This window comes from Kogia breviceps, chromosome 7 (assembly GCF_026419965.1).
Source record: "Kogia breviceps isolate mKogBre1 chromosome 7, mKogBre1 haplotype 1, whole genome shotgun sequence".
In the NCBI taxonomy this organism is placed as follows: domain Eukaryota; kingdom Metazoa; phylum Chordata; class Mammalia; order Artiodactyla; family Physeteridae; genus Kogia; species Kogia breviceps.
The window spans coordinates 38,115,309-38,143,279 of record NC_081316.1 but is presented as its reverse complement, the minus strand read 5'-3'; the positions used below and the strand labels follow the sequence as shown (position 1 = coordinate 38,143,279).

At 39.6% G+C, this 27,971-nt stretch overlaps 1 protein-coding gene across 2 annotated transcripts in view; it reads right to left on the bottom strand.

The window, feature by feature from the left end:
• HPS5 (HPS5 biogenesis of lysosomal organelles complex 2 subunit 2) overlaps positions 1–27,971 on the bottom strand; it is a 44,007-nt gene that overhangs the window by 3,061 nt on the left and 12,975 nt on the right. For both annotated transcript variants that reach the window (XM_059068820.2, XM_067038114.1), the window contains 16 exons: positions 26,096–26,308; positions 25,716–25,787; positions 21,220–21,308; positions 19,803–19,981; positions 19,204–19,362; positions 18,422–18,608; positions 17,619–17,742; positions 16,440–16,589; positions 14,929–15,006; positions 14,042–14,622; positions 9,603–9,723; positions 9,245–9,400; positions 8,375–8,494; positions 6,840–6,953; positions 5,088–5,194; positions 26–296 (listed from right to left, as the gene is read on the bottom strand). In XM_059068820.2, the coding sequence (XP_058924803.1) occupies positions 26–296; positions 5,088–5,194; positions 6,840–6,953; positions 8,375–8,494; positions 9,245–9,400; positions 9,603–9,723; positions 14,042–14,622; positions 14,929–15,006; positions 16,440–16,589; positions 17,619–17,742; positions 18,422–18,608; positions 19,204–19,362; positions 19,803–19,981; positions 21,220–21,308; positions 25,716–25,787; positions 26,096–26,308 (2,721 nt within the window). The remainder of the gene's footprint in view (positions 1–25; positions 297–5,087; positions 5,195–6,839; positions 6,954–8,374; positions 8,495–9,244; positions 9,401–9,602; positions 9,724–14,041; positions 14,623–14,928; positions 15,007–16,439; positions 16,590–17,618; positions 17,743–18,421; positions 18,609–19,203; positions 19,363–19,802; positions 19,982–21,219; positions 21,309–25,715; positions 25,788–26,095; positions 26,309–27,971) is intronic.

The following is a 27,971-nucleotide window of genomic DNA, read 5'->3' as shown; positions in this document are numbered from 1 at the left end:
ATAGGGGAGAACATACATACATTACCTCTGCCTTTTCTCGGCAATCCTCAGGATATCACAGGTTCTGGTAAACCTCTCTGACAGCTCAAGGGTCAAACCACATTCTTGTAGCAGTGACCAGGCCCGGTCTGGGCCCATGGCCTTAGCTAACAGGAGTGCCACATTCTCCACATTGATAGGGGAAGGCCCATCGCTGAAGTTCCCATTTGGTGACTTCTGGGGGGCTGGCTTTGTGCTCTTGTTCTGTACCAGATGTAGGAGAAGCTTCCATTCCTCCACAGTCTCTGGGATCCAGCCTACTCAAACACAGAGAAACAATGTGGGCTCTGACCACTCTTAGCAATCTGCCTGCATACAAGAGAAACCATTCGTGAAAATGTTTCATACCAAAATGTAAAAATATTAAAGAATATAATCTCACTACCCCCAACACAGAGTTGTTTTCTGAATACTTGTTGAACAAATAGCTCACGAAAAGGAGAAGCCAGAAAATTAGCTTCAACATTCCTTCATTTGCTCACGCAGTAAGTAATTACCCAGGGCACACTCCATACTAGGCACTGAACGTGAATGAGGAACAAACAGACATGATGAGCCCTGCACTCCAGTGGAACTCATGGTCCAGTAAAGGAGACAGAACTTAAGACAAACACGTACATAAATCTATGCTTATAAACTGTGTTAAGTGCTTGCTATAAAGGAAAAGATCAAAGAGCCATTAGAGAGATTGACAGGTTTGGGGTTTTTTTTTTTTAGGATCAGAGAAGGGCTCTATGAGAAGTGACAGTTAAGCAGAGAGCTGAAAGATGAGACAAGTTTAGTGAGCATGTGCTTGTGGCCCATATGTGCACAGACGTGCAGGGAAGGTATCAGGAATGGAGGGTGAAGGAGCCTGCATTACTGACGAAGGAAACACGGAAAATGACTCGACACAGGAAGGAACTAGGTGAGTTCAAGGAACTCAAAAAAGGCCTACAGGGCTTCCCTGGTGGCGCAGTGGTTGAGTCCACCTGCCGATGCAGGGGATGCAGGTTCGTGCCCCGGTCCGGGAGGATCCCACATGCCGTGGAGCGGCTGGGCCCGTGAGCCATGGCCACTGAGCCTGCGTGTCCAGAGCCTGTGCTCTGCAACGGGAGAGGCCACAACAGTGAGAGGCCCGCGTACCACAAAAAAAAAAAAAGGCCTACAAAGGTGGCGGTAAGGAGTGAGAATGAGATGATAGGGCCAGGCCATAAGGGAACAGCTTAAGAATCTGGATTTTATTTTGAGTCCAATGTTAAGGGGCTTCAAGGAGGAGAGCCACATAATCCAATTTTTGTTTAAAAGAACCATTCTGAGAGTCAGCAACGTGGTGGAGTGAAAAGCTACCTTTGTCTCTCCCCTTAACCTACAACCAGTAAAACGTCCACAACACAACAAAGGTTCTTGTGTCCGACACACCAAGAAACCAGAGAATTCTCCACATATCTATACAACTAAAGGTGATGGACTGAACACATAGAAGAGGCAGAACCAAGGAGACAGTGGAGGTGGTGTCTGTAGTCCCAGCCCTCCAGCCCCAGAGAAGCTGACGGTAGCAGGGGAAGCAATGCACATGACCCCAGCCCCCAGCCCCCACTCGAAGTAGCAAGCCCATGAATCTTACAACACTGGGCATGGCAGGGCCACCTGAGCAATCCTAGCTATTGCCCTCCCCTTCCTCCCCAACAGCAGTGGAACTTGCCACTCAAGGGCTCCTGGAGAGGAGGGAGCCCACCATCCTGGTGCACTAGGTGGCAATGCTAGCAACACTGGCAGAAGTAAGGCGACTCTGCAGGTACAGGAAGTGATAATGAAGGCATCGGGCCACACCACAGATGGAGATGGTAGAGGGCACAAAGTGCAGACTCTCAAATATGACCAGAGGCAGCTGACGTAAGAGAAACCCAAAACTTGTGCTACAGAGCCACCCACTGGAAAACAAAAGAAAGGCCTCTAATTTCTAACCTGTTGAATCATTAGAATCAAGCAGAAAGGTGCTTGCTACGTTAAATGTGTGGCAGAGGAACAACGTCATAAACACTGTGAAGAACCATAGTGACACTGTACCACAAAAGGAAAATGACAATTCTCCAGAAACCAAACTTAAAGTCACAGAATACTGTGATCTAAATGATAGAGAATTCAAAATAGCTGTCATCAAGAAAGTCAAGGAACTACAAGAAAACTCAGATAGGCAGTTCAATGAAATCAGGAACGAAATTAATGAACAGAGGAATACTTTACAGAAGAGATTAAAACTCTAAAAAAGAAAAACAAATTCTAGAACTAAAGAATTCAATCAATGAGTTGAAGAATAAGCACTGAAAATAGAGCATATCACATGGGAGAGAGAATTAGTGAGCTTGAAGACAGAACTCTAGAAATGACACAAGTAGAAGAAAGAAATAAGATATTTTAAAAAATGAAAAAATTCTATGAGAACTATCCAACTCCTTAGGAAAGACAACATTAGGGTAATGGGTATCCCAGAAGGAGAAGAAAGGGAGAGGGGAGCAGAAAGTTTATTTAAAGAAGTAATAGCTGAGAGCTTCCCAAACTGGAGAAGGAACTGGATATACAAGTCCATGAAGCTAAGAGAACACCTAATTACCTCAATACAAAAAGACCTTCTTCAAGGGACTTCCCTGCTGGTGCAGTGGTTAAGAATCCATCTGCCAATGCAAGGGACATAGGTTCGTGCCCTGGTCCAGGAAGATCCCACATGCCGTGGAGTAACGAAGCCTGTGTGCCACAACTACTGGTCCTGCACTCTAGAGCCCTCGAGCCACAACTACTGAGCCCACGTGCCACAACTACTGAAGCCCACCTACCTAGAGCCTGTGCTCCACTACAACAGAAGCCACCACAATGAGAAGCCAGAGCACTGCAACGAAGAGTAGGCCCTGCTCACCGCAACTAGAAAAAGCCCACATGCAGCAATGAAGACCCAATGCAGCCAAAAATAAATAAATAAATGTATTTTTAAAAGACCTTCTTCAAGACACATTATATTAAAACTGTTAAAAGTCAATGACAAAGAAGTAAGGCAGCCAGGGAAAAAAGGAAGGGTAACCTACAAAGGAACCTCCATTAGGCTATTAACAGATTTCTCAGCAGAAACTCTACAGTCCAGAAGAAAGTGGAATGACATTCTCAAAATACTGAAAGATAAAAATCATCACCCAAGAATACTCTATCCAGCAAAGTTATTATTCAGATATGAATGATAAATAAGGACTTTCCCAGACAAACAAAAGCTGAGGGAGTTCATCAACACTAGACCTGCATTACAAGAAATGTTGAAAGGAGCTCTTTACCAGAAACAAACAAACAAACAAAAAGCAAAGTACACAAATCTTTGAGTAAAGTGATAAGCAGACAGAATCTTTAAACTGCAACTCTTTATCAGAATAGGTTTTTTAAACACTTTAACTACAGCATAAAGGTTAAAGGGCAAAGATGAGTAGAAAAAGTAATGATAGCTACTTCAAATTGGTAACAAACTCACAACATAAAAAGGGATAATTTGAGGCAAGAAAAATACAAAAGGGGGAGAGGAAAAGGGTGGAACTCATATAGATACATAAAGATAAGATGCTATAAGCAGAAAAAGGATTACTTTATCTATGACATGTTTTATACAAACCCCGTGGTAACCATAAAAAATAAATCTAGAGCAAAGACACAAAATATTAAAAAAAGAGGAAAGTGAGAAAAATATCATAAAAAACCACCAAAGCAAAATGGCAGACAGAAATACAAGGAAAAAGAAATAATGAAGATATAGAGCAACCAGAAAACATAAGATAAAATAGCAGTACCAAATCCTCATCTGTCAATAATCATCCTAAATGTAAATGGATTGAATTCACCAATCAAAAGACACAGAAAGGCTGGGTGGATTAAAAAACAAGACTCCCATTTAATATAACAAGGGTAAGAATAGCTATTACTATTATATTAACAAAATATTAAGAGTACTTTTATCTGGGTGGGAAGAATTTTAGGTGATATTTTCTTCATTCTTCCTAGATTTTCCATTTTTTTCTATAACAAACATCATGTTGTAACTTTAAAAACATAAAACATTTATATCTTAACTTTTCTGGTTATTTTTCCAAAGTGAACACATCTATAGTTCTACAAAACCATGTGACCCTCTTGCTTCATTTTTGAAACAAAGATGATTCAGTTATTATTGCTGTTAACTGTGACACCTGAGGCTATCTCTTTGCCAGTTATCTGGTTTCTTTGCTTGGTTGTAACTGTTCTTCTTCTACAGCAATAGGGCTGAAAAAGGCTGTAGGTCACACTGCTAGATGAAGGATCCTGATGTCATGCTGCTGGCATCTCTGCACTGAGATGAATAAAGCAACACTACAAAACAGATCAAGACCACCTCTCTGAGTGCAGGATGAACTCTCACACTTCAGAAATCAGTGTGTCAAAGTCCTGGCCTCCTGATTGCCATTTTATCTGTACTGAACTGATGAAAATTTAAAAAAAAAAACAACTAACAAACCTAAATACCTGTAAAGGCTTAGGAAAATCTGGCTGCTACTCTAAGTTCAACTTAATGATCTCTAACTTTGGGCTGTATAAAATGGCAACATGATGCTGATCAAAAAACCTGAGCACAAGTTTCAGAGATGGTCAGACCTGGTCTGAACACCAGCTCCAGCATTAACTAGTTGTATGACTTGGGGAAACTAATTATCCTTTTTCTGGGCCTCAATCATAACTTTTAATAAATGGAAATAATAGTAACTATCCCACAGGTTTAATATCTCATTTAAACAGCATATGGAAAAGCATCAGGTATCAATATAATGCCTCACATGGTAGGCACTCATGAAACAGAAAAGTTGCCTGTAGTTTATTTCTAGCTATGATTTCATGGTATACCAAATAGTACAGATCCCCCCCAAAAAAACACTCCAAAAATGTGACAGCTAGCTAGAATAACATAAATGATCATTGAAATATTTATCAAATTTCTTTATTGAATAGTCTGTAGTGACTTCTAAAATACTATAACCAAGAATAAACAATTGGGATTTACATACCATTGTCCCCTTCCATCAGGCTCATATCATTCAGATACACAATATTCGTGAAGGCCTCTCTTCTTCTCCCCAGCTCCAAACAGAGAATAAGATATCCAGGCCAGAAACTTTAAAGAGACCAAAGTTGGAGAGAGGAGTAAAAGGCAGTGAATTTATCTGGAGCTGTGCAGTCCAATACTGTAGATATTAGCCAAGTGTGGCTATTTACATTTAAATTAAATAAAATTTAAAAGTCAGTTCTTCAGTTGACCAATACATATTTCAAGTACTTAATGGCCACATGTGACTAGTGGTTACCATACTGGACAGCGCGATAGAATATTTCCACTGCCTCAGAAAATTCTATTAGACAGCCCTGATCTAGAGCATTTAAGAAAATAAATAAATAAAGCTAGTGATAAATACTGACATTTGAGGCCAAGCCCCAATTATGAGACATTTAAGCTTATACACTTCATAAACTTTAAGGTTCAATAACAAACTAGCATATTTCTTCCCCAAGTATGCAAACTTTGGAAGTTCTCATTGACTCTTCCCCTTCCTTCATTTGCTATACCCAGTATCTACAGGTCCCACTGCATTTTCCTTTGAAATGTGCCACCAGATGTGCCCTTCTGCTGACCTAGAATCAATTTGGTCATACCTGAATTACTGCACCAGCTTCCTAGCTGGCCTTCCTTTCTCGTCTCCAATCTTTCTCACGTATGAAACCAGAAATGATCTCCAGAAACCTCCATTTTATCATGTCATTTTTGTACCAAAAAAGGCTAAAAGGGTCTCTGCTGATAACTAAATTCTTCTAACCACCTTTCAAGGTCCTATATGATCTCATGACCCCACCATCTGGCCAATCTCATCCCTCATTATCAGTGAACAAATATGTACCAAGTGCCTACCACTTTATGAATTATGCATCATGAGGGAAAAGGAAGACACATGTCCCTATCTCCAAAAGACAGTAATCCAGGTAAAGCCATAAGATAACATCTTCAGGCCATGAATAACTGACGAATATGTGGTACAGATAAAAAGCAATGTCAGGGCTTCCCTGGTGGTGCAGTGGTTGACGGTCCGCCTGCCAATGCAGGGGCACGGGTTCCTGCCCTGGTCTGGGAAGATCCCGCATGCCGCGGAGCGGCTAGGCCCGTGAGCCATGGCCACTGAGCCTGCACATCCGGAGCCTGTGCTCCGCAACGGGAGAGGCCACAACAGTGAGAGCTCCGCGTACCGCAAAAAAAAAAACAAAACAAAAAACAAAGCAATGTCAGTTTTTCATGGCCTTGCTCTTGCTGTTTGTCTCATCTGACTTGCCCTCCTCCTGGCTCCTGTTTGAATACAAATCCTACCCAGCCTTAGGGCTTACCTCAAAGTCTCACCTCCTCCCTAAGTCCTTCACCAGCCATTCTACCAAGGCCATTCTGATCTCTCCCTTCTCCGAAACTGTATCAATTATAACTTGTACCACACAGCCTGGTGCTTAATTTAAAAAAACCTGAGAACTGGGGCTAACAACTAAGCAAAAGGGGGAGAGAGGAATGAGCAAGGACCAGTCTCTTGCACACACAAAATAAAATACGCACAAAATTTAAGACAAAAAAAGATGTTTATTATCACTTAAAACAAAAAGCCACCTTTATGTAGCAAAAAAAAATCCCAAATGACAAAGCATATCTGTTCAGGCCCCTAACTACAAAGTTACTAACTAAAATGATTCTAATCTTAACTTCAGCTTCTAGGAAAATTCTCACTTACCCATGAGACCTACAGATGTCAGTCACTTTCTCTTTTGTTGTAAAATCTGCAGGAAGTTTAATTAGATGAAGGATTAGCTGACTGTAACCCCAGGAAAACAAGTGGGAATGAGGTCTGAAAAGTGAAAAAAAAATCAGTAAATTAGACAGGAAATAAACTCTACAAAAATGCTTATTCGTCAGCTGATAGGTAAGAATAGAGTTTAATTATATTTTTTCCATTATCATATTTTTCAAACATTTCTACTTGGCCTTTGAAAAATTAAAACAGCTATTTTTCCAATGACAAATACCTGTTTATTTTTTAATTATATATTTTAGTAATCAAAAGCAAAAGATAGAAGCTCATAATTCCATCACTCATTGATAGCCATTTTATATCCTTCCAGACCTTTTTCCCTAGGCATATAAGATAGGCATTTTGGGAGCTTTTATTTTTTTATTTTTTTTTTTTTTTGGTACGCGGGCCTCTCACTGTTGTGGCCTCTCCCGTTGCGGAGCGCGGAGCACAGGCTCCGGATGCACAGGCTCAGCGGCCATGGCTAACGTGCCCAGCTGCTCCGCGGTATGTGGGATCTTCCCGGACCGGGGTACGAACCCGTGTCCCCTGCATCAGCAGGCGGATTCTCAACCACTGTGCCACCAGGGAAGCCCATTTTGGGAGCTTTTAAAAAGTTTCTCCTGGGGGAAAACACGAGGAATACTTCTGATAGATTACAAGTAACAGTGTGTATTTTTTATGAATTCTTTTTTTAAAAAATCCTAATCAGGGACTTCCCCAGTGGCGCAAAGGTTAGGAATCCGCCTGCCAATGCAGGGGACACGGGTTTGATCTCTGGTCCAGGAAGATCCCACATGCTGCGGAGCAACTAAGCCCGTGCTCCACAACTACTGAGCCTGCAAATCTAGAGCCTGTGAGCCACAACTACTGAGCCTGTGTGCCACAACTACTGAAGCCCACGCGCCTAGAGCCCATGCTCCTCAACAAGAGAAGCCACCGCTCACCACAACTAGAGAAAGCCCGTGCACAGCAACGAAGACCCAATGCAGCCAAAAAGTAAATTAAAAAATTTTTAAATGTACTAGAAAAGCTTTTTTTTAAAAAAAGTCAAAGTTTAAAAAAATCCTAAATCAGATTACATCTAAAAATCCCGTGGCAAATTCTAGGAACACACACACACACACACACACACACACAATTTTCTAACAATTTTCTTCTAACACAGGTTTAATCATCAAGGTCTCTTAATGTTGGTCCATGAAAGAGTTTCAGTAGCCCAGTTTAATTCTCTGCAATCATGTGCAAAATTTTGCATGAATGTGCATTTTTCTGAGAGGAATCATCAGATTCTTAGAGGGTCTGTGATTCAAAAAATGTTCAGAACCACTAAGCAGTACACTCAATCTGATTACTACCGTGACTTGGGTCAGTCGCTTCCATAGCTGTTCCTGAAGTAAGCCCAGAATGCTATATGTGAATAAACTGGCTCCATTCCAAAGGAGCAGCAGAGCTTAGAAACAGGACTCCTTCTATACCTGGGGTCTCCTTCATCATCCATAGTGCTGGTGCTTGGAGGAGCATCATGGGACACTGCCAACAGCAGCCAATCCAATCTTAGAGACTCAGGTTGTAGGAGGGACTCAAGGAAGAATGGCCTAAGAGAAAGTTGGGGAAAAAATCACCAATATTCATGCTGAGAAAGGAAAGATAAACTGTGTAGATGTGAAGAAAATGTTATTAAGGGATCAAGACAGTGGATGAAATAACTTGAAAACTCTTCTGCTTCAAAACGTATAGAAATGCTGGTGAAAATCTAATAGCCTTTTAACTGAACAGTTGAGCTTCAAGATAATAAGGAAAATACCAAAGCACCAAAAAAAAAAGGAGAAATAAATCCAGTATAGCAAATGTGAACCAATCAGAAGAAACAGAGGGGGGAAGTTGCCATTCTCAATAACCAAAGGACATGTGTGTTTACTGCCATGTGGAGATAGGAAGTGAGGCCTCAGGCCAAAGAAGTTAAGAGCTGGAACTGAGATTCACCCACAAAAAGCTGGGATATATCACCAACAAAAAGGTGGCAGAAAATCCACTCACTGGCAGAGACAACAAGGAAGCTTATCTGTCTTAGCCTAGGCTTTGAAGCAGAGTTTAATTTTACACTGTTGATCTGAGAATCTCTGAGAGAGGGGAAAGAGAAGTGTGGGTTATGTGCACATTTGTGGTGTGTGCTGTGAATTGTGAAAGAATGGAACATAACTGCCCAAATCCTCCTCTTCCATAGCAGGTGCCTCAATCCTGTGGCAGTTAATAGTAAAAATGTTCCAACTGTGCCCTATCAAAAGAGAGTCCCCCCCCCCCAAAAAAAAAAAAAAGAGGGTCCGCAAATATTCTCTCCTTCTCACCGTTGATCTTCAGGCCTTGATTTTACCAGACTGTCTAAATAAGCCAAAAACTGAGCAGGATGATGATGACAAAGTTGCATGACATCTGAAGGCAAAATGGATGGATAAAACCTGATTAAGGATCGAAGGGCAGATTCTCCAAATTTCTCATACAATCTGCATTTAAAAACAAAACATGTTAGTCTCCAACTTCAGTAAGATAATATAACTTGGTTACATTATCTACATATTTATTAGAAATGAAAATAAATATACTAACAAGAAGCTGCTCAACACGTAACAGAGTAAAACTTTACAGAATGAGAAGAAGAAAATGTCTGTGCTTTAGTTCACATGAACAACATATAGGACCACTCACCGGGTAGCATAAGCAATCAACAAAGGACTGTCAAAAGAGACCAAGTCATCCAATAACTTTAATCTTGTTGGAAGGTCGCCTTCTTCCATCTTTATATATGTAGGATTGGAACTTGCCATTTCTAAAAGACAAAGCACACCCCTTTCCCTTCATCTCATGATGAAGTGGTAAATATTTTATTCATGAACACATTAATCAACAATCATTAGTCATGCACCTACTGTGTGCAAGTCCCAACATTTGTAAAGCATCATAGGAGAGACAAAAACAGAACAAGAGACAACCTCTGCTTTTAAGGACTTTAAAATCAAATTGGGGGCTTCCCTGGTGGCACAGTGGTTGAGAGTCTGCCTGCCGATGCAGGGGACACGGGTTCATGCCCCAGTCCAGGAAGATCCCACATGCCGCGGAGCGGCTAGTCCCATGAGCCATGGCCGCTGAGCCTGCACGTCCGGAGCGCAGGCTCCGCAACGGGAGAGGCCACAACAGTGAAAGGCCCATGTACGGCAAAAAAAAAAAAAAAAAAAAAAAATCAAATTGGGTAATCAAGACAGTATGGCACTGGCACAAAAACAGAAATATAGATCAATGGAAGAGGACAGAAAGCCCAGAGATAAACCCATGCACATATGGTCACCCTATCTTTGATAAAGGAGGCAAGAATATACAGTGGAGAAAAGACAGCCTCTTCAATAAGTGGTGCTGGGAAAACTGGACAGCTATATGTAAAAGTATAAAATTAGAACACTCCCTAACACCATACACAAAAATAAAGTCAAAATTGGTTAAAGACCTAAATGTAAGGCCAGACACTATCAAACTCTTAGAGGAAAACATAGGCAGAACACTCTACGACATAAATCACAGCAAGATCCTTTTTGACCCACCTCCTAGAGAAATGGAAATAAAACCAAAAATAAACAAATGGGACCTAATGAAACTTAAAAGCTTTTGCATAGCAAAGGAAACCATAAACAAGACCAAAAGACAACCCTCAGAATGGGAGAAAATATTTGCAAATGAAGCAACTGACCAAGGATTAATCTCCAAAATTTACAAGCAGCTCATGCAGCTCAATATCAAAAAAACAAACAACCCAATCCAAAAATGGACAGAAGACCTAAATAGACATTTCTCCAAAGAAGATATGCAGATTGCCAACAAACACATGAAAGAATGCTCAACATCATTACTCATTAGAGAAATGCAAATCAAAACTACAATGAGATATCAACTCACACCGGTCAGAATGGCCATCATCAAAACATCTACAAACAATAAATGCTAGAGAGGGTGTGGAGAAAAGGGAACCCTCTTGCACTGCTGGTGGGAATGTAAATTGATACACCACTATGGAGAACAGTATGGAGGTTCCTTAAAAAACTAAAAATAGAACTACCATATGACCCAGCAATCCCACTACTGGGCATATACCCTGGGAAAACCATAATTCAAAAAGAGTCATGTACCAAAATGTTCATTGCAGCTCTATTTACAATAGCCAGGACATGGAAGCAACCTAAGTTTCCATCAGCAGATGAATGGATAAAGAAGATGTGGCACATATATACAATGGAATATTACTCAGCCATAAAAAGAAACGAAAATGAGTTATTGTAGTGAGGTGGATGGACCTAGAGTCTGTCAGAGTGAAGTAAGTCAGAAAGAGAAAAACAAATATTGTATGCTAACACATATATATGGAATCTAACGGAAAAAAAAAAAGTCTTGAGGAACCTAGGGGCAAGATGGGAATAAAGACACAGACCTACTAGAGAATGGACTTGAGGATATGGGGAGGGGGAAGGGTAAGCTGTGACAAACTGAGAGTGTGGCATGGACATATATACACTACCAAACGTAAAATAGATAGCTACTGGGAAGCAGCCGCATAGCACAGGGAGATCAGCTCGGTGCTTTGTGACCACCTAGAGGGGTGGGATAGGGAGGCTGGGAGGGAGGGAGATGCAAGAGGGAAGAGATATGGGAACATATGCATATGTATAACTGATTCACTTTGTTATAAGGCAGAAACTAACACACCATTGTAAAGCAATTATACTCCAATAAAGATGTTTAAAAAAAAATCAAATTGGGAGGCAAAGCATATTGGAAGTTTTAAACAAGATAAAGGAACAGATAACCAATACGTGACTATTACCATTGAAAATGTCCCCTTTACATATGTGATATACATATTACATATACAAGCTATTATATATAAGCTATTATATATGCAAGCTAATATATATATATATAAGCTATATTTCTACCATCAATGCCAAATTCTTCAGTTTTTTTCTAGAACTGGTATCCCTAATCCATCCTTTGGAACAAAATTAGTTAATTAAATTTAATTAAATTAACTTAAAAATATTTGACCTATTTTTAAAAAACATCAGTTATAGCAAATCTTCCTCCAAAGAAAGATCTGACTTTGAGGAATAGCCAAGTCATTTAAAGCCAACTGTGTAAATAAAGTGAGTGAAGAACTAGTTAAAACTACTTGTAGTTAAAAAATATATATGTTTACATATATATGAATCTAAAGTAAAATGAATGAGTTTTTACAAGAAGTTTCCAACTAGCTCTGAAGATAAACCCCAAAGAACAGTTCCAAAGCTGTTTTCATGATTACAACATCATTAGAAGAGTGGAACCTGTTCAACAGACCATTTCTAAAGAGCCAAACCTTCAATTTCCAATATATTTGTTTAAAAAAAATATCAATTTTTCCCAGTTTCATTATTTCCAATTTGACTGGGTCAGACAGTAAGTATTTAAAGGGATTCAGAGGAGAAGGCCATCATTTAGAGCATATGAAGTGAGGGAAAGCTTTATGATTGGGTGGGCTCTAAGCCAAACTTATCCCCTTAAATTCAATTTGGAAGCAGCTGCATCATCTCAAACACCCACCACACTTGCTCCAGCCAGCTCCGGCAATAAGTTAACCACTCAGGTTGATGAAGTGGTTATTTTTTTTGCTATTTTCCTGTAACAAAGGTTGGGTACAATCACATAATAGAGACAGATATAGCAAATTTCCAGTAAGTAATATCAAACATTTGAACTTATTTGAAAAGAAATAACTTTTCTTACTTCAACATAAAAGACAGTCTACCTCAATTCAGCAAAAGAAGCTGAAATCATTTCTTATGCTTTTAACTGCTAAATGTGAATTGAGGCTGAACTGTAATCATAGAGCCTTGTTTCCAGAAACCTTAATGATCTTTAAGTCAGATAATATAAAAATGTATCTCTACTTGTGACTACTCACTCTTGGTAATGAATGAAAAGTTTGCTTAAAGTCTACATCAATTATTAGAAACATGACATCTGTTATTCAGAGTTTTGAGTTAAGAAAATCCACCTGTTCAAAAACATGGGACTATGTAGTAGAAAGGGCAGGCATGGCCTCTAGGGTATGAAAGCTGGTTTCTACATGAGCATGACCAACAGTGTGACCTCCAATCAAGTGCGAAGTAGAGGCTACTGACTGCCCACCAAAATCTCTGAGGCAGACATGCAAGCTCCTGACCCATGTCCATCCTCTTCCTTCTAGACACCTGGAGAGGTCATTTCCCAGACTCCTTTACAGATAGGTGGGCCATGAGATAGAATTCTCACCAACAGAAGAGATGTAAGCCACTACCAGGCCACACCTCCCTGTAAAAGCCTGTCTGCCTCTTTCACATGCTTCCCCCTGGACATATCAACCCAGTCTTAATCATCAGCCCTAAGGGAGGATAGAGACCAAAAAAATGGAAGGAACTTGGAACCCTGAGTTACCACATGCCTGGGCTGATATATGAGCAAGAAATAAACTACCATATCTGAGTTATTATATTGTATCTCAGTTATTATGAGATATTACAGCAGTTTAGCCTACTCAACCATTATAATCTCTCTGTGCCTCAGTTTCCTTACCTATTAAACAGAATAGCACCATCTACTCCAAAGTGTTGTAAGGATGAAATGAAAGAATGCTGGCAAAGTGTTTAGCATATTATCTGGCACTTGGTGAGTACTCAATAAATGGTATATATTATCTCTATATTAGTAAGTTACATGAGGTATTTTCTGGTTTTCATATATCTGCATTTATAAAATTTTACTTAAACCCAACTTCTCCAACATTGCTGTATCATTTTCTGAATGACTGTGAGAGAAATAAAACTAACTTCTTATAACAGTTGCAAGAACTATTACAAATTAAATTGAGTTGTAAATCGATTATACTTCAATTTTTTAAAAAGTGAGCAATCTCAACAGAAAATAAAAGAACAACAAAAGACTAAATTGAGTGGAAAACTGAATGGATGGTTGACCAGAACAGAGGTGATTTTCTACTTAAATCTTCTTCTTTAAACTCAAAAATGCCAAGATGCTACTGTCCTCTATATAAACTTCTATCTTTGATAAGGCAATCTGATTATTACCTTTCAATCCTTCAATAAAAGTATCCCAAACACAAGGACTGTTAGTATAACTCAGCTTGATGCTCTCCTTTGCTCTTTTCAAGTCCAGAAGAAAAAAGTACTTCTTTAGGAACTGACAAGCCAGAATTTCAGGAGAGCACTGTTGCAAAGTGTGGTCTACATGTCTACTTGCACTTTTGATCTCAGAATTCAATACATTCAGTTCCAAACACAATGTTGTCACTTCAGCCAGGTCCTTCTGAAGACTGTCTGCTATACTGCATGGAGAACATACTTGAAAAATGTCATCATCCAAGGACTCCCTCAGACTATTTACAGATTCACATGCTGCTTGATCAACAGTTTCTTCATTGCCTAAAGAGTCCCTTTTTTCTTTTTCATCTTCTTCGTCTAATATTCCCTTTTTTGACTCATCAAGCAATAGCATACCCTGGTTTGATTCCATGGATGAGTTGTCAGTATCTGAAATGCCTGAAAAGTCCTTCATGGCAAATGTTTTTTCTAACTGTGAAAGCCACTCCTGTAAAACCATTCTCAGAGACTGTGGTTCAAACAATACCAGTGGGTCCTGCAGCTTGGTCCTATATAAGACAGACAAGTATGAAATTTATGTTTTACGTGGTTTTTCAAAAACAAACCGTTTCATGCTAAATAAGCCTAACAGATACAACATTACTTATCCAGAATAAATGTTACTTTTCAACTCTTTAAATAACAATTATCTCAGTAGCAAGAGAGCAACACAGAGAACATTACCTTTGTATTAATTCATGAATTTCAATTCCAAATGAAACTGCCTCTGCCCCACACTGTCTCAGGACCACTACTAATGATCTCAAAAAGTCATTCCCACTCACTATAAAACATTCTCACCCATAAATACTCACATTGCTTCTGCTGTTGCCATTTTGAGCTCTTGAAACTTGTCCTCTTCTGGAGGTTGACTAGTTACTTCTTCTTTTCCCCTAGAGAAGTGTGAGAAGAGTTAAAGGGGATTAGAACCGCCTTGGGCAAATATTTCTAAGTGCTCACTAAGTGGTAGATGCTGTACTTAATGATATATGAAACAAATAGATGAGGATAAAACATGGTCCATGGCTTCAAGATGAGTAAGTTCAAGTCAGAGTAAGCCCTAGTCAGGAAGAAAGGCAAGAGAAAACAACTGTAATATAAAAAAGAATAGAGGGCTTCCCTGCTGGCGCAGTGGTTGAGAGTCCGCCTGCCGATGCAGGGGACACGGGTTCATGCCCCGGTCCAGGAAGATCCCACATGCCGCGGAGCAGCTAGGCCCATGAGCCATGGCCGCTGAGCCTGCGCGTCTGGAGCCTGTGCTCCGCAACCGGAGAGGCCACAACAGTGAGAGGCCCGCGTACGGGGTGGGGGGGGGGGAGAATAGAATGAATGATAAAGAGCAGCACAAGCACTGTGATCTGAAAGCACAGAAAAAGGAATAATTATTCTGACTAGGCAATCAAAAGAAGCTTTCCTGAGGAGGTGTATTTGCATTAGGAAAAGTGGGGGGAAAATACTGCAGGTGGGAGAAACAGCATGAAGAAAAGTAGTGAGGTGTACACACCCACTTCTCTGACAGGACTGGAATTTAGAGTGCTTAGAAAGATGTGGTTGGAAATGAAGCTGGAAAGGTGGGCTAACGTCAGACTGACGGCTGCCTTAAATGCCACAGCACTATCTACACTTTTTTCCCGATATACATATGGATTCATAACTAAGTTACTCTAAGGGTAACACACCTTTTTTCTCATCTGAATGTCCAGTCAGTATACACTGGCCCTGTGGGTCTATCTCAATTCCTGGGTGAGTGCTGAGCTTGCCTGCCTCCAATGCCCAGATCCCCTGAATTATGAGAAAAGGAAGAGACCAGATGGACAAGATACTTCACACTGTGCCAGACCAAAGGCTCTGCTACAACTCCACTACATAAGGACTATGCCACCAGCATATCATAGGAAGGCCCGTGACGACATTAATGCCAATGCTCTCATCTTACAGGCCAGAGGGCATTAGTCACCAACATCACATGCTAGTCAGAAGCAGAACCAGAACAAGGCCTATATCCTGGGTTATCCTACTCTTACTCTAATACTCCTTCCCTAACATCGCAGAAGTCTGAAGAGATCTGGAGGTGAAGGAAGTTGTTCAGGGGAAAGATGGAAGAAGAGATGCTAAATTAAAATTCTGTCTCAACAGACTTGTTATGGGTTGATGTAATTTTCCAACACTTACTCTGTGGTATTCACAGTTTTTATAAGCTATGCAAATAATCTACAATGAACAGAGTCATACATGTGTCTTCTTCAAGAGGACCTGGTTTACGGCTCTCTTCAAACCGACAATTGTGTCCTCTAGAATTTACACAGATTTCTCTGCAACGGCTTACTCAGTGTTTTCCTCCTTTGGACAAGTAACTGGACCCACATCCTCTTCACATGACTGCTCATCACTCTTGGGTTCTGGTCTCACTTTCAGATCAGGGCTCGTATGAAGGGTGCCAATCTTCTCAGTAGTTTTACGCACAAAGCTAGAAACGCTGGAAGTCAAATACCAATAAACTAATATGGAAAGAATCTCATTACTGCCAAGAATGAAAATTTCAGTATCTGAGTTATCTATGTTCCTGTCAGTCCCTGAAGGCAACTTGGACTTAGCAAGTCTTTCTTTACTTGCTATAAAGAAAGACTCTTTATAGCAACTTCCTTAATCAATTACATATTTCATATAAGGCCCATGTAAAATTTATAATAAGGATTTACTTCATTTACTAAACTACTCTGATTCAATCCTAAAGAAAAGGTCTTTAATTGCAGCTGTGCCTGCAATGTTTCTGTCTACTTAGGCAAAGAAGGCCATGTGAAAACCTGCCCCATCCTAGCCAAAGAACTTCTTCAGGAAACTCAGCTGCTGATTTGTCACAATATATCCTTTGAAAACGCAAAATTTGTATCCAGTAAAACTCCCATTAGCAGTGAAGGAGCTGCAGAAGTCTTCTTTTTCAAACTCAAATGTCTTTCTTTGTTTTTACAGAAATCATTAGTTTATTCATAATACAGGGACTCAATGACACATTGTATAATTATTAAGTTATAATTATGAAGACTTTATCCTATTATGGTAAAATGTTTACGTGTAAAAACTTGAACATAAATTCATGTAAGTCAATTCTGGGCCCATGGAGTAGCTAGAAAGACTTCTGAAGAGTCTTCAATTCTGAGCCCTAACTGAGAAATGATTAAGTTAAGAAATTACTAATGATATATGGAAATTGTTCCTATCAGGGATGAGGAAAAAACATTTTTAAACTTTTGCTCAGCCTGAGGGGGAAAATAAACACATTTGTAACAACTCAAATATCCAGGTACTCAAACAAAGAGGGAAGATAAATTCCCCAAGATTGAAATGAGAAGTAAACAGCTTCGTATAACAGGCTATATGAGGAATAATCTAGAGACTTTCTTTTTCCTCATTTAAAATGTCTTTCCATTTTCAGTGCAAAAGTGCCTAACATGACAACTGAAGTAAAACCGTAAGTGGGATTAAATGACAAGACTAATGAGTTTACCTTTCCTTGACAGCCTGAAGAGACACAAGAGGAGATGGAGAACGAAATGACAGTGGAATGCCGAAGGGGAGGAAAGTTTCATTCTTATCTGTCTCAAACATCACTGAAGCATGTGAAACATTGTCTGATGAATGGAATTGGGGAGAAAAAATAAAATCTAATCACATGAAGAGTTTTTTAATCTTTAAAGAAACTCTGAAATGAATAAAGCAAAGGAAATGAAGGATTCAATACCAAAATCACAACTGAGCCAAATACAAAAAGTGGAACACAGGTTTACAAGATGCACGGGATGGTCCACATATAAAACACTTGGGCAGGTACCTTCATTTTTCCTACTAACGCTGAATCCCCATAAGTCAGAAAGGAAGCTTAGCGTCTCTATTAATCTCTTCTCAACTGTTCGGTCACAGGAATACTTGAACATCGAAAAGTGAAGGCAATGACCCCCAAGACTGTAGTAATTTTTCATTCCGAATGGAAAATAATTTGGTTAGGATAAAATCATTCCACTCTTTTGGTTAATGACCTCCTTTCTTAAACTTTCCAGCACTTTGATGCATGATAATAATTAGGTACTTTACCAATGTTAGCCTAAACAGGAGGGGAAAAAAAACCCAACTAAACATAAATCCATTCTTCTAATGGTGAACAGATCAATAGGTCTGGATGGAAAGTCTAACAACTTAATAAAAATTATTAACACCTTGTAGAAAACTCTATGCATGAGATAATCTTGGCAAACAGAAGCCACAGAAAATAACTGCTTCACATCAGCAACCAATAAAAGACACATTCCTCACCTTCATTTCCGTGTGAGCCACAACACTGATCTGGTTGGTCCTCTTCTTGATGTGAGGTGAATTCTTTAAGTCTCTCATCTTCTGAGAGGGTTTGGCTGTGAAGGGAACAAGAGTCTTCATCTGACTGACTGCCTCTTCTACTATTAATGATACGATAAATACCAGAGTCCAAGATGCTGAAACTTTCCTAAAAAGAAAAAGAATGAAAGAAAAGTTAAAACTTTTATAACACGATATAGCTTTTTAAGAGGAAAAACAACACTAAAAGAAACAAGTGATTAACAACAATTATGGCTTATTAGAACAAAATGGCGAGCAAGGTCTAGGCTCCTGGCAGCCAGGTCCCTCTCACCTGCTCATGGCATCATGCTACCATATTCTCTAGTGGGTCTCCATGAAGTCTGGCTATGAGAATGTGAGAATGTGAGAATGAGGATTAAATGAGACAATCCTGAGCTGCACTGAGACTCAAGCTGGCATGAAGCATCTGAAATCACATATTAGGGGTAACTTAACTTGTTCTGGAGGCCATATGAGGTATATTTTCAAACAGAATATAATAAACAATGACAAAACAAAATGCAGCTCTAAGACACACCTAAAATGAAGGCTTCATAAGGTTGTCCAACACCTGAAAGAAAGCCCCCTCTTCACCACCCCCCCAAACAATATACAACATGGAAAGGAAGGTAAGTTTTGGAATCCTAGAGGTAAATAAGTACAACCTAATGTAGAACAATCTTACAGTAGAGCAAAACCCTTTTAAAAGTGAGAATACCTACATGTGATGAAATGGAGCTTCTTCTACTGCTACAAGCTGAATCCAAAGGTTCAAATTTTAAGATCAATTCTTCCAGTTGGGAAATCAGATCACCATAGGTTGTTAAGTCCAGCTGAGATTTCAAATGTTCCAATTTATCTATAGTCAAAGTTTTTCTTCCCTAATAAAAGGATAAGTAGAACCAATAGGAGAGCTTTCTGTTTGTAACTAAATCTATATTCAAATGGCCAATACATTGAAAGAGGTCTAACATAGAACATAAAACCTCAAAGGTGCTTTAAAAGGGCTTTAAAAGCTAGTAAAAGACTTATAAGAATTCTCTTAGGAATTAAGAATTTAGAGTTCCTGTACATATAATAATTTCACTTAAAACAAGGCTTGAAATTCAAATAAATTTGTGGGTAAATTTGATTTTTTTAAATGGAAAGTATACAGTTTTTCTCACCCCCATCCCCACTCTAGATTTATCTGTCATGCTTCCTTTGGGGGTTTACTGCTGCTTAATCTGCAGGCTAATAAAGACAAGCAACTGTGTAGCACAATCCTGCAAGCTAGAATGGTTTTAACAACCCAGATGAACATGTAAGTTTTCTGACTCACTCTGCTGGCAATGATAGAATTTTGGAAAAGACAGCAAGTTTGAGCAGCCAGGTTCCAAAGGCCTTTCCTTAGCAGGCGTTCCACACAACGTTCCACAGATAACAGGGAAAGATGGGAGACCTTCCCATTTAGGTTCAAACAGAACAGCTCATTCTTACAGACAGCCACATCCTGAATATCTACAAAAACCACAGGGGTGAACACACAGGACATTAACCAAGTACTCCTTTTCCATTTTTGCGATGGCTGAAATTATTCTAATAAATTAATTTTCTATACAGGGTTTGGCTTGATTGAATTTCACCTCTATTTTTATACTTGCATCTCAATGAAGAAATCATACATCAAGAATAAAAGATACAGAGAAAGAAACATCTCTCTGATCTAAAGTCCTGTTTTTAAAAATGTTATTTTTTGTGAAAAGAAATTGGGACTTTAAAAGAGGGCACACTTCGGGGCTTCCCTGGTGGCGCAGTGGTTGAGAATCCGCCTGCCGATGCAAGGGACACGGGTTCATGTCCCAGTCCGGGAAGATCCCACATGCCGTGGAGCAGCTGGGCCCGTGAGCCATGGCCGCTGAGCCTGTGCGTCCGGAGGCTGTGCTCCGCAACGGGAGAGGCCACAACATTGAGAGGCTCACGTACCACAAAAAAAAAAAAAAAGAGGGCACTTTGGAGGCCAGACTATCACATTTCTGAGTTACAAATCTGATACCAGTAACAGATTTCAGTGCAGTGTGTAAATCAACAAACTGTTTGTGAAAAAACACCTGTCTTGGCAGAACACCATGAAATGACCTAAAAAACTAGTTTTCATGGGACACCCTTAGGAAACTTAATTCACGAGAAATCAATGTTGGTTAGATCAGTAAGTAATGGTCCCTTCCTCTCTTTTATGTTTTTACAAAGTAGAAAATGACTCAAAAGTCAAGATACACTCTCTGAGCAGTCATGCTAAAAATGCTAGATTTATTTCCTCCATTTCTGGTTTAAACCAGAAGAATGCAGAGATTGACTTTCTCTGCCTCAGCCACATAAAATGGCTATTGTTCCCACAAGGACTTTTCAACCCTAAATTATTAAGACACAAAACAGGAGTTAAAGCAAGACTTCTAACAGGGATAAAGATTCAGGGTAAGTAGAGGGAAAAATTAACCCACTCAATCCTTAGCAGTGGTTGCTAATATTTAAGAATAAATTAAAATTGTATTTAAAATAACTAAATAACTATACATAGATTCACAAATGTATACTTCGTAAGTACCTTATAATGGAATATATCTATGATGTTAATCTTTAAAAGAAATGTCACCTCATTCTATTTTCCACTTCTTACACTGCAAGAGAACCCTCCTACAATAATTAAATCTTTCACAAGCATGCAATTAAAAATTACATAGGAAGAAAAACACAATTACCCTTGACTTCACTCCAAAGAAGAACTTGAACATTTTGAGGAAGGAAAATATAAATTCCTCTTTCTGTCCAAGTCAGCACACAGTGCTCACTGCAAGAGAAAATGGAAGAGGTCAAGAGAATTCTAGTTTGCTCGGAATCAGAAGTTTATAATTCCCTGATTTCAGACCCTCACATTAGCTATTAAAGCAAAATCAGCCTGTACAAAGAAAACACAACAGTTGATCCAGCCAATCACATCCTACCACCTCTTTTCTGTCTGTAACAACAGGCCAGTAAAAGATAGCATAATATGACAACAAAGTGGGAAAAATTCAGATACACGAAATATCTTCTAGAAAAATAAAATGCTGGTATCTTACCTGACGTTTGCTAAAGTATCTAAACTTCCCATATCTGGTATGACATCTAAAACAAAGACTAAACATCACATCTAACCACCAATCACTGCTCTAGTGAGCCACTTTCAGGAAGAGTAATATATATATATATATATATATATATATATATATATATATATATTTTTTTTTTTTAACATGTTAATTTATTTATTTGTTTTTGGCTTCATTGGGTCTTTGTTGCTGTGCGCGGGCTTTCTCTAGTTGAGGCGAGCGGGGGCTACTCTTCATTGTGGTGTGTGGGCTTCTCATTGCAGTGGCTTCTCTTGTTGCGGAGCAAGGGCTCTAGGCCCACGGGCTTCAGTAGTTGTGGCACACGGGCTTAGTTGCCCCGCGGCATGTGGGATCTTCCCGGATCAGGGCTCGAACCATGTCCCCTGCGTTGGCAGGCAGACTTTTAATCACTGCGCCACCAGGGAAGTCCCAGGGAGGGTAATATTTTGATGTCCTTAGTTGTATATGGGCAATAAAAGGTTGAAAACTACCAGTCAACTATGGGAGTTTATTTTTTTCATTAAAGGCTATACCTATATTATCTAACCTTGTAGCATCTCATCAAGATAGGAGTGTTATCCCTATTTTATAAAAAAGAAAAACTGAAGCCCAGAGAGATAAATAACATGTTGAAGGCCATTCAGCATGAATACAGAAGAGTCAGAATTTATACCAAGGACTGCCTGGCTCCAAAACCTGGACTGTTTTCTCTATACCTCATAGAAGCTACTTCTACCCTCATTTATCCTCACTGACCCACCCACTGTTATCTGGAATCCTGATCATTCCACTTAACTACATTCTTGGAAAGTCACAGATCTCCTAAATGCCAAACCCAATAACCTACTTTCTCATTTTCTTTCTTGATCCCCAAGCAGAGGCCAACTCTGCAGACTGTTCCTTCCTTCCTGAATCTCGCCTTCCTAGACTCTGGACACTACTTCTTGGTCCACCTTCCTTTCCAGTCCTCTGGTACTCTCCATCTCTGCTCATCTCCTTCTATACTCCTTTGCTCATATATCTCATCTACTCTCTCGAGGCTGCTGTTATTTTTTTATACACCACTGGTAATCCCCAGTCAGAGCATTCCCTATATATAACAGTCTGATTCTAGCCACCACTTAAGCATCAGCAACAGTTCTACTAAAAAAAAAAAAAAGAAAAAAAAAAAGAAACAAAAAACCAGTTCTACTGCCCTTTGAAATCCTCCCCAACAGCCCACAGCACTCTCCCTCCTGCACACAATCTATTTCTCGTCAACCCCACTCAAATGGCACTTAATCATATATTGCACTGTCACAACTCTTACTTTTTATTGTTGTTAAACATTTTCTAGAAATAAACTACATCTCTCCAGCAAACTATAATCTTGAGAACAGGGACTTTTTTTTAAGTTTATGCCTCCAAGAGTACTAAAAAAGGTACCATGTGGCAATGAAACTAACGGTGATATTTAACAGGAATTCAGTCCTCACACAATATTAAACATTTTGCCGATATAAGATCAGATCACTGTCCCTATGGGAAAGTAATCTTTGTCACATAGAAGGAAGAAATGGTCAGAGTCCTAGTCCAAAATAAGTAAAATTGGAAGGCTGCCTTTAGGAGCCAGAGGGGAAAAAAAACCCAGAGGCCAGAAGATCCCTGAATAAAGAGATACAGGATAAGGATTTTTTTTTTTTTTCAGGATAAGGATTTTGACACTGAACTTGACATTCAGCTTGGAAAGAGTCCTTATGAATAGGTGGGGGGTGGGGGGTGGGGGGGGACTAATATCAGAGCTGAGGCTTGGTAATTTACACACCCCTCATCCCCTTCCCCTTCATTGATAATAAACAGACAGGGACATAAGCCTAACAACATTGTTTAAAAAGTTAAGGAAGAGAAAGTAACACCAGTGTACCCCAAAGAAGATGAAGCATACAAATTTGCTTCCCTGTAGAATTTGTGGGTGTAACAGTGAAGGTTACCATAACACAAGTGTACACATGGGAAAAAAAGTAAAGAAAAGCCCTTTTACTCATGTTTTTTCAAAAAAATCTTTGTGAAACTCTTTAATTTAGCCATTATTTGAGAACCTTCTATGTGCCTAGCACTGTGCCCATAGCAAAGGAGTTGACAATCTGGTACTGGGATGGATATTCATAGTACAGTGAAACAGGGTGGTGACAGAGAAATGAACAAGATGTGACAACAGTGCAAGGGAATAAGTGTCTAACGTGAGTCACTGGAGGAGTCAGTAAAAGCTTCAAGGTGGCATTAATTATTGCTTAAGCTGAGGAGTAGGCAGAGCCAGATCATGCAGGGCTTTGTCAGCTATGGCAGGAACTTGTATGGGAGCTTTAAATAGTTTAACTCAAAGGAAAAACACTACCAGGAGAACCAAGCAGACTGGCCTTGCCGTTAGAAAACATACTCCTGGGTAGGGGACTTCCCCACACCCCACATATCACACCATACCTAACAAATGTTAAGTGTCTATGATGTGCCAGGCATTATGCCAAACACTGAGAATAACACAGTGAACAAAACAGACATGATGCTCTCAAGGGCCTTACTGTCTAGGAGTAAGAGAGGCATAAATACTGTTTGAATATGTAATTATAAACTGTGATAAGTGCCGTAAAGAAAGAGTTTTTAATATGCTTTATCTAACTATGGGCAAATAAATAGTTGTCTTTCTCCAGAACTTTTAGGATGAATTATAGACTTGTGAAAGAGTTATACTGTTTACAATTTATTTTCAAATATTGCATTATAGGTAGTGTGACATACACATACGTTAGTTAGGGGCAGTTAGTTAACATTTCAAGTGTTTTTTAAAATTACATTCAAAGCACGGTTAGTCAGCCTTTGAAAGAACTTGATCAGGAGCCAAAGTCCAGAGTACCCTATACCAGCTCTAAATAACATTCTCTGAATCTGCATTAGCGATCCTATTAATTAGCCTAAGAGACATTAGAAATAATATTCTGCTGTTGAAATAAGAGTTCAAGACACACAGATTGACTGGAAATCATACACTGGCATGCCCATGCTTGTAGAACAAGCTGTAAGAACTGGCAAGCCCAGCAGTTGATAGCTTTAAGTGGCACTCTGTGCTGCCACTTAATAGTGGACTTTTGGGCTTCCCTGGTGGCGCAGTGGTTGAGAATCCGCCTGCTGATGCAGGAGACACGGGTTCGTGCCCCGGTCCGGGAAGATCCCACGTGCCGCGGAGCAACTAAATCCGTGAGCCATGGCCGCTAGGCCTGCGCGTCCGGAGCCTGTGCTCCGCAAAGGGAGAGGCCACAACAGTGAGAGGCCCGCATACCGCAAAAAAAAAAAAAAAAAAATAGTGGACTTTTTTGTACCTAATCCAACTAGAAGGCTAGCTGAACTCGGATGTTAGAATATGGCTGGCTGGATCCACCTTGAGTAGATCTTTCATGTAAAGTACCTGAAGAATAGAGAGCTGAAATTTCACCAAGCTTACAAGAACAAGTTCTACAACAACTTTTGTGCCTGCCTGCTAAGAAACATACATATGCTGAGACTTCAGTCTGAGACTTGCTTTCATTGAAATATCCCACTAGGGAGAGGAGGCTATGAAAGAATATGTAGGGCTTCCCTGGTGGCGCAGTGGTTGAGAGTCCGCCTGCCGATGCAGGGGACACGAGTTTGTGCCCTGGTCTGGGAGGATCCCACATGCTGCGGAGCGGCTGGGCCCATAAGCCATGGCCGCTGAGCCTGCGCATCTGGAGCCTGTGCTCCGCAACGGGAGAGGCCACAACAGTGAGAGGCCCACGTACCGCAAAAAAAAAATAAAATAAAAAAGAAAGAAAGAATGTGTATCTACAGCTCTGAGCTCTATTTGTCAAAAGTTCTCAACAACTCTGAAGTGTCCAACTGGTTTAGGCCAGTTCAAAACAGAAAGGGAAGCATATTTCTATGTTTTTTTTCATTCCTCTTATATGTAGAACACTTCACATAACAGTCATTTCCTAATTTTCTAAAAATGATTTAGTACAAAAACAAGCTTGAAAAGCTAACTGCCTTGAACAAGAAAGAAAGAGGAAAAGTTAAGTGTTCATTTTTTTTTTAAAGGATCGAAGGGAGAAACTTACCTAAGATGTAAAAGTTTGGGGAAAGACAAAGACTGGGATGATCCAACCGTATGATCATACTGAGGTTCTGATCTAGGAAGTAAATGTGATTAATAATTTAATCAAAATATAAAAGTATCTTTTTCCCTATATAGGAAAATTTCTGCCTCCAAAACAAATTCGAGAGCCTAACTGCATTTGCCCTTATTGAATTTGCTTTAAGTATATGAAAGATAATTGATTAAAGACTTTTTGGTTTCTCTGAATCTTTTAATAAAAATTCTACTTCACTCTTAAAAGGCATGATAAAATCTTTAACGCGCGTAGAATATCAGAGGTTTCAAACCAAACCCTCCCTGTAAGTTCCTCAAATACTCCCTACTGGCCATACAAATCATTACCTTAGATTAATCACGGGAAGAGGTGGTGATGAGAGGAGTTTCTTAAACTGATGTGTACTTATAACTTCTCCATCAAAGTTCACTTCCCACATCCTGGAGCCAGGGCGAGCACAGTATATTAGGGGCTGTTGGCCAGCAGAACATCTTCCAGGGAAGAAACAAGCTCCGTATTCTCCATCTCTTTCCTTGTTTCCAATTTTCCAAAATTTTTCTCTAATACCCGACCCCCGCAGAAAAGAGAAAGCATGTTTATTCACAAAAAAGTCAAAAGCAATGGCACTACATATCGGCATGGCCATAATAACCCCACCTGCAATGTCCTCTCTCTCCTCATATTAGCAATTTACTGGAAAGAACAACAGAATGGAAAGGTCAAAATATAGGGTTCTAGCTCTGATTTGCCATTAACTATTTCTGTTACAGAAAGCAAATGACTTCAAGTTAGTACTCAGCTTATTATCCACAGAATGTGAACGCTCTTCTCAAAACTAAAAAGTAAGTGCTACCAAACCATTTCCTACATCTTTAAATCCTACTGACTGCTTCCCAAATCACCTTGTTCTTCGGCCACTCCACGGAGGCTACTGATCTACCCTGTCTCCAGGCCACTCCTCAGCCACATAGACCCAATAAATGCCTCACTCTTTCCTCAAAATGCTAAGTCCTTCTGAAAGTCTGTACCTTGGAACATTCTGTTCCCTGAGGGTTACATGAGCTAGACATATGAAAGAACTGCATATACAAAACTGCCTGAGAACATGGAAGGTGAGAATGAGGATATTTCTTGCCAAACACTCCTTTACTTATTCTTCATAAATTAACTCCACCATTCTTCCTCTGACAAACTTCCCTGACCCCTATAGCAGAACGATATGCTTCCCATGCTATGTTTTCAAAGCATTCACCACATTATATACGGTAGTTGTGTCTATTTGGACAGTAGATTATGACTTTCTTCAGGACAAACGGCATTTCTTTTTCCTCTTTAGTTGAATTCCCAGTGCACAGCACAGTACCTGGCCTACAGAAAGCACTCGATGCCTTGTAGTGCTCCATATACTCAAACTCTTTATTTGGACAATGGCCTGATATGGTCTCTAGCATGAACTTACAACGTGACCTTAGATAATTCAATAAATATCCCTGTACTTATTTGCTTTATGAATAAAATATAACATCAGCTTTACTAGAAGAATATGGATGTGAAAGTGCTTTAAAATGTATACACAGCAATATAAGAAGTTACGGTTTTATTACCTATGTTCCTTATTTGGGAAATAAAATATATTTCTTGCTTATTTCACATCCTCTATGGTGCTTAACAACAGTGCTACTAATTCAGAGGAGTGCAATAAATATTTCCCGAGTAAACCAATACAGTCAACTCATTCTCATTTGTATGCTCATTAATCTTGCTTTCCACATTTTCAAATGACATGTGACAGGCACAAGGCTAGGTATTTCCTATACATTATCTTAGTTAATCCTTAAAACTATCTCTACATTCTGGATGGGGAAACTGACATTTGGCAAGGTTTAAGAAGTGGCAGAACTAGAACTTGAAACCATATTGTCAGGCTCCCTTATCCAATGTTCTCTCTACTACAACATAATTCTTTGTTTCTGTTTGTTCTATTTCCTCCTGGGATCCACCCCGTTCATTAGCAATACTGACAGAAAGTAGCAGGAAAAGCAAACTCATATCTCACTTTGGTTAGTTATTAGGAGCCTTTGATTAAAAAAGAAAAATGCTTCTTTGTTTGGAAGGGAATATACCTTGAAACAAAACTTAAAACATACATAAAATTTTTCAATTATTGTACTATCCATGTACTCCCAAACTGAATTCTAGCTAACAAAGTAGGCATTTTTAAAA